The sequence below is a fragment of the Phalacrocorax aristotelis genome, chromosome 19, assembly GCF_949628215.1.
Source record: "Phalacrocorax aristotelis chromosome 19, bGulAri2.1, whole genome shotgun sequence".
NCBI lineage: Eukaryota > Metazoa > Chordata > Aves > Suliformes > Phalacrocoracidae > Phalacrocorax > Phalacrocorax aristotelis.
Window position 1 is genome coordinate 5,646,741 of NC_134294.1, and position 9,454 is coordinate 5,656,194.

The 9,454-nt window shown below is 54.8% G+C and overlaps 1 protein-coding gene across 1 annotated transcript; it reads right to left on the reverse strand.

Annotated features, from left to right (window-relative positions):
* Positions 1 to 396: 396 nt before the first annotated feature.
* PERM1 (PPARGC1 and ESRR induced regulator, muscle 1) lies at positions 397 to 8,053 on the reverse strand. Its single transcript, XM_075113847.1, has 3 exons — positions 6,004 to 8,053; positions 3,951 to 4,067; positions 397 to 2,169 (listed from the first exon to the last, which is right to left on the reverse strand). Exons 1-3 carry the CDS (start codon positions 8,051 to 8,053, stop codon positions 2,090 to 2,092), a joined length of 2,247 nt encoding a protein of 748 aa, XP_074969948.1. The 3' UTR covers positions 397 to 2,089.
* Between the last annotated feature and the right edge of the window lie 1,401 nt (positions 8,054 to 9,454).

Below are 9,454 nucleotides of genomic sequence, written 5' to 3' on the forward strand. Positions count from 1 at the left end.
GGACCGAACCCAGGAGCTGCCGCTGTGTATTGACTTGTGCTCACTGATATCTGTTCGGCGGCCCCCCGGGAGGAGCTGCCAGGAGGGCTGGCATGAGTGGGACTCTGCTCGAGTCCTGAGTGCTTTTGAGTCAGGAGAGAAGGCAGGGCTCTCTGGATCAGGCTGTTAGCGACATGTGACAGCCAAGATGTGTCTCAGAGGGGTAGGCATGGGGACTGAGCCAAAGAAGAGAAGCAGCAGCCCATCTCCCTGCACATTCTGTCCTCCAGGGCTTCTCAACCAGCACATCAACTCCTACATTTTTGTATCAACAGACACATAATGGATTGATTTCTCATTCTTTAAAACTCAGTGCTGATTCAACAGTTCCACACACAAACAATGCAGACACAGGAATGTACACAAAAGTATTAAATGAGATAGATCTTTATTAGAAGCTTCCAGCATATTTTATCTGTTCTCCTCCACAAAACTCCTCTTACTGGATATACAGCTACTATAGTCCATATAGAGCCTGTACATCTCTCTCTCTTGCTATTTACTGCTACATATCTCACTGTACAATTGTACAGTGTGCTCTCTTATCAGCAATAATACATGGTCTTAAGTACAACCCCTCACACACATTAAAATTACATGGCACTCTGCATTACAAGGAAAGAGCTAATCCTCTTCTCTCTCATTTCGTAAGACAAACATTGCCACAGACTGTTCCTATAAAGCTCATAGGCAGATCCACACAGGTATTCTGGGCAGATTTCCCCCGGTACCTTTGTGGATCAGTCCCTAAGTGCTTAACAAATCTCACATTCATGCTGTTATCAGAGTTGGGAGTGAAGAAAAACCCTCATAAATAATGCCCTTGAGTGATTAGGAAGGCACTAGAGACAGGGAAGAACCTGAACCACTTCCTTTTCATTTTTTACCCCATCTTCCATTCTGGGTCCCCTCCAGCCCTCTCCAGCCCCACAAGGTTATACACTCAGCCACGGCACCTCCTCGCTCGCCATCTCCTCCCAGGCAACTCTGTCTCTACGATGGGAGGCAGCGGAGGGCCCAAGTGATACGCCTAGACCCTTCATCTGGTGATCGTCAGAGCCAAACATGTACATGTGCTTTTTCCTCCTCTCCAACATGCTCCTGTCTTTGTCAGGGCTCTTTCCTGAGGCTTCCCTCAGCTCAGCCCCTTTCCCTGCTGCCCCTGCAGCCCCTCTCTGTCCTGTGTAGCCTCCTGCCAGGCCCTTCACGGCTGCCCCTTCCCCTGGCTCTGGCTGCGTGACACCTGCCCATCCTCTGCCGACGGGAGTGAGGTGTGTCCTTGCAGCGGGTGCTCCTCGCCTGCAGGGACAGACACCACATCGGCGGCTCTGGCTCAGCAGGGCTGAGGCAGCCACGTGCAACAGAAACCCTACCTCAGCCTCCTGGACTGTTAGACTGAGCCGTGACTTCTTGGAGTGAAATCCAAGAGGATGAGTCTTCCTGCGGTGAGCCAAACCGGTCATGGGAGACCAGGGCCGTGCCAAGTGAGTGGCCCCTCCATCCCCCTTTAGCTGCTGCCCAGCTGGCTGCACGCAGCCAGTACACGCTTAGCAAAGCACCATGTTTGGACAGAGACAGCTCTTCCCTAAAGCTCTCTCCTCTCTTCCTTCACAGATACCTCAACCCTTTCATAGGAACGAAGCACTTTCCTGGTTTCTTTTGCTCTCTCCTCCCTCTACTACCTCAGTGCCTTCCTTTGTCACCAGCTGACTTCACCAGGGAGGACAGACAAGCAGCGCCCTGGAACAGACACTGTGACTACTCCTAGGAGATAGCACAAGTATGCAAGAAGTGTGCAAAGAAAGAACAGAGCCAGCCCACGCCGGGCTCCTCTTCTGTCCAGTACAGGTACAAACTGCCTACCGTATTGTAAATGACTGTCACCGGAAGGATCCTGCTTCCTGCGACATCCTGTCCTGTTTAGGGATGGGTCCAGGGAAGTCTCGGTGCTGGAATCCAGGCTTCTCACACTGCCCACGAACAAAGTCCCTGGCCTCTGCCTCCACCGTCCTTGCCTGTCCTCGGGAAGCACCTCTGGTGTGCGCTGAGCCTAGGTCCGGTGGTGTCCTTCTCTGACCTGCCTTCGGAAGTAGCGGATGGCAGAAAGCGTGCCAAAACTTGCCAGGAACACTGGAAAAGAGCCCAACACATTTCCAGCGTGAGTCTGGGTGCTTCTTCCAAACCTGAAGATCTTCTTTCAGACTTGAAGATCACAAGCTACTTGGCTCACTCTGGTCCATGGGACCTAGGGGGGTCGCTCCCCTCCCTTTCTCAGACCCCTCCTGCCTTTGGTCTTCATCCCCACCACACTGTGCTTGTTCCCAGTGTGTTCAGTCCCGAGCTGCCCACAGCCTGGCCGACCACATCTAGTCCTGTATTTTGGGCACACAGATCACACTACCATTTCACAAGAAATGTCTATTTTAAGGGAAACACAACATAGATTTCATGCCTGTGGTAGAGATGGATGGTGGTTAGATATACAGGTTTATGTAGAGATCTAATGGGTCTAATCTCGGATGAGAATGCCACAGCAGGAAATCTCACCAGGACTTCAGGACAGTCCCTTCATTTTCTACTTCTGTTTGGATCAGGAAGATACCAAGAAAAATATAATTTTGTGGGTTATCGGTGGATACTTTGATGCCAGCCAAAAGCAGAAAAAACCCAAAACCCAGAATCAGAAAATGTAGAGATAAAAAAAATAACTAATGGAGATTATACATGGTTTTAGCTTGGCTTGTAAGGGAGCTGGGAACTCAAGACATGCCTTTGAACTTCCTAGTTTAAATTCAGACTTGATTTTGATTTATGTGTTAGAGCCTGGGACTTAGACAGTGAAATTCAACTTGTTAGACCCTAAAATGCCAAAAGAGAGTCACTAGCCCAGGATGTCAAACTATCTATTGCGTCTCCTCCTCGCGGGGTGCTTATTGCACACTGGGTTATGCAATCCCGAGGGCACGAGGCCCACATCCCGCTTTTTGCACCCTCTCTGAGGCCACAGCTACCATCTAATACTAAGAAGGCAAGAAGAAGCAGGCCAAAAGCTCCTTGTGATGATTGCACTGAGCAACTTTAGCTAATGAGCTATTCTCAGCCCGAGGTGTCAGCTTCCTGTGTGACCTTAGCGGGGAACATTCCTCCCCCGGACGAGCAGCAGGAAGCCCTGGCCCCGGTGTCTCACCCCGTGGCGGGGGCTCTCCTGTGCCCACGGGCCAGACCCCATGTGCAGCTGCTGCAGCCAGGGCAGGGCTGCTGCACTTGCCGTCTCATGCCCTGCTCATCCAGCGACCTGCACCCCTCGGACCACAGCTCAGCTAATTCATGCTGCCCGAGCTTCCTCTCTCCCCACCCGTTATTCAAATGCTGTGGTTGGAGAGGAGAGGAACTGACAGAGCTCCGTTTATTCGCAGGGCTCAGTGCACCAGGATAATACTTCAGTTAAGCTGTATTTAGAAAAATTATTATACATTTACAGCACGTTAGAAAAATACGTGCATTTGTTCCAGCTGACATGAAGGAGTATACACCTGCATGCTCGAGGTCCTGATTCAGCTTCTAGCCAGCACAGAGCCTAAAGAAGCCTCTCTTCCCCTGACACCCTGGTACTGGTCCCTGTCAGAGGCTGGATGGAGCCAGGCCAAAGCTAGGAATACAGACTTGTCCTCTGGCTCAGCTCAAGTCAGCAGTGACTTTGTATGGGGGAAGGACAACCTGAGTGAGTTGTCAGGACTGTCATTTCTACAGGAGAGAGAAGGTTTAAGAAAGTAACAGGACACTTTGGAAAAGCAGGAAGATGACTGCATTGTCCCACAGTGTTAGGTATGTTAGCATCCCTGCCTTTCTCCCTGCTGTCTTCCATGAGCTCCTTCCCACCCCTTTCCCGCCAGGCTGGGCACTGTACGTACTGGTCTTCCAGGCATCCGGAGCCTGCAGGTCGGAGGTCTTCACTGCCCAGGACGCAAAGGCACAGAAGACGAGACACATGTCTTTGTGGGTCAGTGCCAGCGGAGCCTCGGGCCTCCCTGCGAGAAGAAGAGCACGAGGCTTGGGGTTTTGCGACGCCTCCTCTGTCACAGCAGGCTCCAGCCCCTCTGGCACAGTGAGTCCCTTGCACTCCCAGAGAAATACATCTTTGTCACCCATTTTCCCTCCCAGAAGACCTTTTTTCACCATTAGTCAAGTCAAACATGTCTATTTAGGACTCAGGTACGTTTCCTAAGGAGAGGGGCACAGTTTTCACCCCTCACAGCTTTACACTTTGTTAAGAGCCTGAGGCAAATATATGTTAATGCTACCCATGGGCCTGGGAGGTACAGCCAGTGGACATGCAGCCTCCAGGGCCTCTGCCTCACCACCTCCCTGCATTTCTTCCCAGCGCACTCCTATGGGGTGGCTGGAAGCGGGGAGTAGGTTTAGGGGACAGCAATTCCCGGGCTGGCTGCCGACGCGCTGGGGCTGCAGGCAGGGCCCTCTGGGCAGGGTCCCCTTCCTGCAAGACGGTGCCCCACGATGCATGCAGCTCTGGTCCAACACAAAGTGCCCCGAGAAGCACAAGGGCTCAGCATCTCTCCGTGGATCCCGACTCACTCCTGCTGCCTGCTAGGACCAAGGCAGGAGACAGCCCTGCGTGCTCTGCATTTCTTTCTCTGCCGGAGTTCCAGTCTAGCACAACTTGAAGGCATGTTGCAAGAGCAGGCTATTTTTGCTCCTATGTTTATTTGCTCAGGATTTTAATTAAAGCGGGCTTATTGATTAATTATGACCATGGCACAGGGTTTTTTCCTCTGTGCAAACAGACTGGAAGCTCTATTTTGAGGCACCCTTTGGGATGACTCATTCATTGTTTGGTTTTAATATTAACTGTGGCTGTAAGCATCATACAAGCTTTAAGATTAATACATGGGCTGTCCTAGTAGGTCAGACTTGCTCTGTCTTTATTCCGGTTTCTCTTACCTGTCTCCAGTAACAAAGTTCAGGTAACCTCTGAGGTCTCTGGAGGGTGTTTATCAAATCAGTGTGTGTTTTAAAGCCCCCCTCCCTTCTTTCAGCTGGAAGCCTTCGACAAGTTCCACTCCGTGCACACCTTTTCCCCCACCAATATTAGATCGTTTAGCAGCCCAGCCATAACAAGATAGCAGCCAACGCTTTATCTCAGGGGCATTAGTTCTTTGGTGCAGAAGGATTTTGCTGCTTTGCCTCCCATTCCCTCATCAGAAATACAGGTAAGTGGTTCTGCAGGCAGTTGGATGGCACTGGGATGGGGGATTTCTATCTCTACCAGACCTTGCAATAACACCAGCCATGTTTAATGCAGCTATCCACTTCAGTAAGTTTTTCTTGGCCGGAATGCAAAAGAATAGATTAGATCCACAGTAAGTTATATCCATTCAGGGGGACAACTGAACCAGCTTGGACAGGGACCTTGGGCCAGACCGAGTTTCAGCCTGTTGCATGCATGCTGTCATGACCACCTCTGCCCCAGGACTGGAGTTTGCGGGGAGCAAAGCAAGTTATGCGCAGAATATACCCAGATTCCCTGTCCATGCCTCCTGCAGCACTGGGAGCTACCCTGCAGCGCCTGGCCAGCAGCACTCACTTGGTTTAGGGACAGCCCGAGCACCACGAGAGAGAGCCAATGCGACACAGCATGTCACGGTGGTGGCTTTAGCCACACTTCTAAAGATCCCTGCTAAAGCCCAGGGCTGCTGTGTGACAAGGCAACATACGAAGGCTGTGATTTCAGATCAGCTACACCTGGCAGAGCCCACCAAAATGGTCCCACCTGTACAGTGGCTTTAATGCTGCTGCAGCTGGAGGGGAGATGGCTGCAGCAGGGCCAGAGCTGGCTGCCAGGCTTCCCAAGGGGCTGTGGGAGCAGGGGAGACCACCCAAGGCAGAGGCATATCTCTATGTGCAGCAGTGAGCCAGGCTGTTGGGCAGGGGGTAACAGTGCTTTACCTGTCAGCGCAAGGGCCATGTCCAAACCTTCTGGCCGTGCCTGGCCTCTTCCCAGCGGAGCCAGTGGGACAACGGGGAGCTTCTCTCCAGATTGCCTCCGCACAAGAGCCTGCGGGGCTGGGGCTTGGCCTCTGATGAGATGCATTGGCCTTTGCAGGAGGGACTTCAAAGTCCCCACAGCTTTCTTCACCTCGGAGGCTGGGGTGAGTGAGAAAATCCCTCTCCAGCCCACCCTGTCCCCAGGCCCATCTGGAAAGAAGTATTCATATGCCTCAGGGCCCGAGATAACCAGGGAGTCTCTGACTGGGACCAGGTTGGAATCCTCATTTTGCAGCTGAGCATGGTCCAAGCTGCTGAACTTCTTTCGCTTCCTGTCTTTACCCTTGACTTTTTTCCTGTTTTCTTCTGGTTCATCAAAAAAATATTCATACAGTTCAGGCAAGGATATTTCCCTTTCTAAGGGTGTTCTCTCCCCTTCTACCAAGTTCCCCGTTCCTTCTTCTTCCCCTTGGGAATCACAGAAAAAATAGTCGTACATCTCAGGCCAAGTCACGTCCAGGGTGTCTGCCCTTCCAGAGGCCCCGGCTGTGAAGCAAGGGGGGCTCAGCTCCACGGGGGTCTCAACTGCAGGCTCCCCATAAGCTCCCCCAGCATCATCCCCTCCAAAAGCTGCCATGCTCTTGGGATGGAGAGGCTTCCCCGGCGTCTCCTGGCATGCCTCCCCCGAAGGAGCCATGGCAGAGATTGCCGGCACATTGTCACATATGCCCAAGCCACCAGCCTGCCCTGGCTTTGAATGCTTGATGGCCTTCACCTTCCCCAGAGGCTGTGCTCCCGGCTCCTTCACCTTCTGCTTCAGGGGAGCGCTCACGGCTGGGTCACCCTCGTCTGCGCCAGGGCCAGGCACCGGCCGTTTGCCGTCCCCTGCTTCCTCACTCCCCAGCCTCCCAGGAGCTGGCTTGGCTGCCTTCTCCTTCACTTTGCTCTTTCGTGAGGACAGTGGCGAGCTTAAAGGTGCCTTTGTGGGTATGCCAGTCCCCTGTGCCACAGCCCCCGCAGGCTCCCTGTCCCCCTGGACCCCCTCAGTGGCACTGGCTCCACGTTGCTTGCGGCTCTTTCTCATCTGTCCTGGCACCTTGGGCCTCACGACGTCTGGGGATCCAGCTGGGGAGCTCGGCTCGGCACCCGCTCTCTCCCCGCTCATCTCCTCTCGTGCCGGGCAGACGGGTGCTTTGGGTGCAGACTCCAGGGCTGGGCTTGGGGGGTGGTCGCGCAGGGGTCCCCGTAGCCCAGGCTCTAAGCGGGAAGCACTGCTAGGACTTTTCCTCGGCAAACCCTCTGGGGAGGTAGCCAGTGCCGGCAAGCTGCCCTGCCCCAGAGCCCCCGGCTGTGCCGCCACCAGGCTGCCACGGGGCTGTTCCCCTCCTGCATCCCCTCCCTTTTCAGGGGTGCTTGTTCCAGCTGGGTGCCTGGGAGGCTCCATGGCCTGACTGCTGCTGGCCGCTCCTTTCTCCGATGCCGATGCCAACGCTGGCTGCGGTGGTGCTGCTTCACATGCTGTGTCCTGCGCTGGGCTGCTTTCGGCTGTGCCACCAGCCGGGCCGGCAAGGGGGGCCGCAGGGGGACAGGGGGGCTGCCTCCCCTGCGTGCTGGGCATTGGAGCGTAGGAAGGGCAGCCGGGCTTGTCGCTCTTGCACAGAAACCTGCCGACCGAGCCCAGGTCCGCTTCGTCCTCGCTGCCCGAGAGAAGCTCCGGCAGGGCGAGGTGCCCACCGGCGGGCCAGCGCAGGGAGGCGTCTCCAGGCACCCCACGTGGGGCAGAGCTTCCAGTGCCAGGCCCTGGCCTGCTGCCCACCCTCGCTGCGATCTGCCCGTTTGTGCTGGCGCGGCAGTCCCTCCCCGGCACGCTGTCCCCTTGTTCAATGTCACTGAGGCACTGCTCCTCGGCCGTGGCCAGGGCGACGGGCGCTAGGTTGCATTCCTCTGACGCCAAGAAGAACTCAGCCCAGTCCCTGTCGTTCAGCTGGATGCTGTACTCGAAGTTATCCATGTCTGCAGCAGCAAAGCAAGGGGAGGGGACCGGAGAGAGCAGGGCATGAGGAGGGGGCACCAGCATCAGCAGACATAGCCGAGGTGTGTGCCCCTAGCCCTTTCACCCCGGGTTCCTGCCCTGCTTCCCTGCCATCCTCATTCACTCATCCTCACTTGTTTCCAGCTGAAATCGGTGGGAGGCAAGAGCAGCCCCTGGCAGATTCAGCAGGACAGGTATCGCTGTGCTAGAGCATAACCCAGCCAGCAGTGAGAGAGACCGCTACTACCCCCCTCAGGGGCCTTCTGCCTCTGCTCCCCGAGCACAGCAGCACAGAGGGTTTGGGAGTGTCTCCACAGCAGCATCGCATCTCACCTCCCCCTTTCCTACTCCTTTTGCCTACAACCCATTCAAAAGAGTGGAGCATGTACGCTCACGAGCATTCCTGTTGCCAAGGCATCATGCATGAAGGTAGCATGAAGCACAGTCCAAACAAGGACACTTCAGCAAGCCACAGCAGCCGCTTCCATACCCATGGCTCTGGGGAGGGAGATGCAACAGAGCCCAAAACCAGCAGGGGTGATCCAGCGGCAGGAGAAGAAGCAGAGAGATCACAAAGCTGCATCCTACCTGTACCACAATCCTAAGCCGGTGATGGAGCCACTCAAAGAGCCACGCAGGAAAATCCTCCCAGCACAACATGATGCTGTACCCTTGACGGGGGCAGAGAGCTCGGCTCCAGCACTGATCCATTGAGGGGCTAAAAATAGACACCCCCCCTCCCGCCCCAGTGTGTCACTTGAGATCCGAGTGTGATGGGTTCAGAGAGGGCAGGTCCATATATAGAAGCTGGTGGGGAAGATGTGAGGGTGCCAGCCAATGTTTCAGTCCCACAGCCTCTGGGGTCTCTGGGACCACTCCTGATGCCACTGCTTACTTCTTCCCTCTGCCTGGGATTGCTCCGTGGGATGGCCAGCAGAGGAGGGGCCCAGGCCCATGCCACAGGGCTCACAGCCTTTAGCACAAAGCGGAGTGTGACATCTGGATGGCAATGACGGGTTTTTCAACATACCTACCTCTGCGGCTCAGTCTGTAGGTTAGCCATTTCTAGGGTGACAAAAACATGCCTCGGGGGCATCGTTTGCCTATCGATAGCACTCCTTGGGCACTTATTGCCAGCCTACTGCAGATTTACATCAAAAGATCACAGCCACTGTCATGGTCTTGTGATAAACCTTGCATGGTGCGTAACAGCTGTCCCGCACCACCCAGGAGCATCTGGTGTGGGTGGAAGAGGGAGCCTGGGATGAGGGAGTTACAGGGGAAGCAGCTGGCCAAGGGTGGCCTGGCGGGTCAGCAACCAGAGCTAGAAATAGCCCTCAGCTCCTGCGAGTCCTGGAGCCTGCCTCCCACTGCATGCCC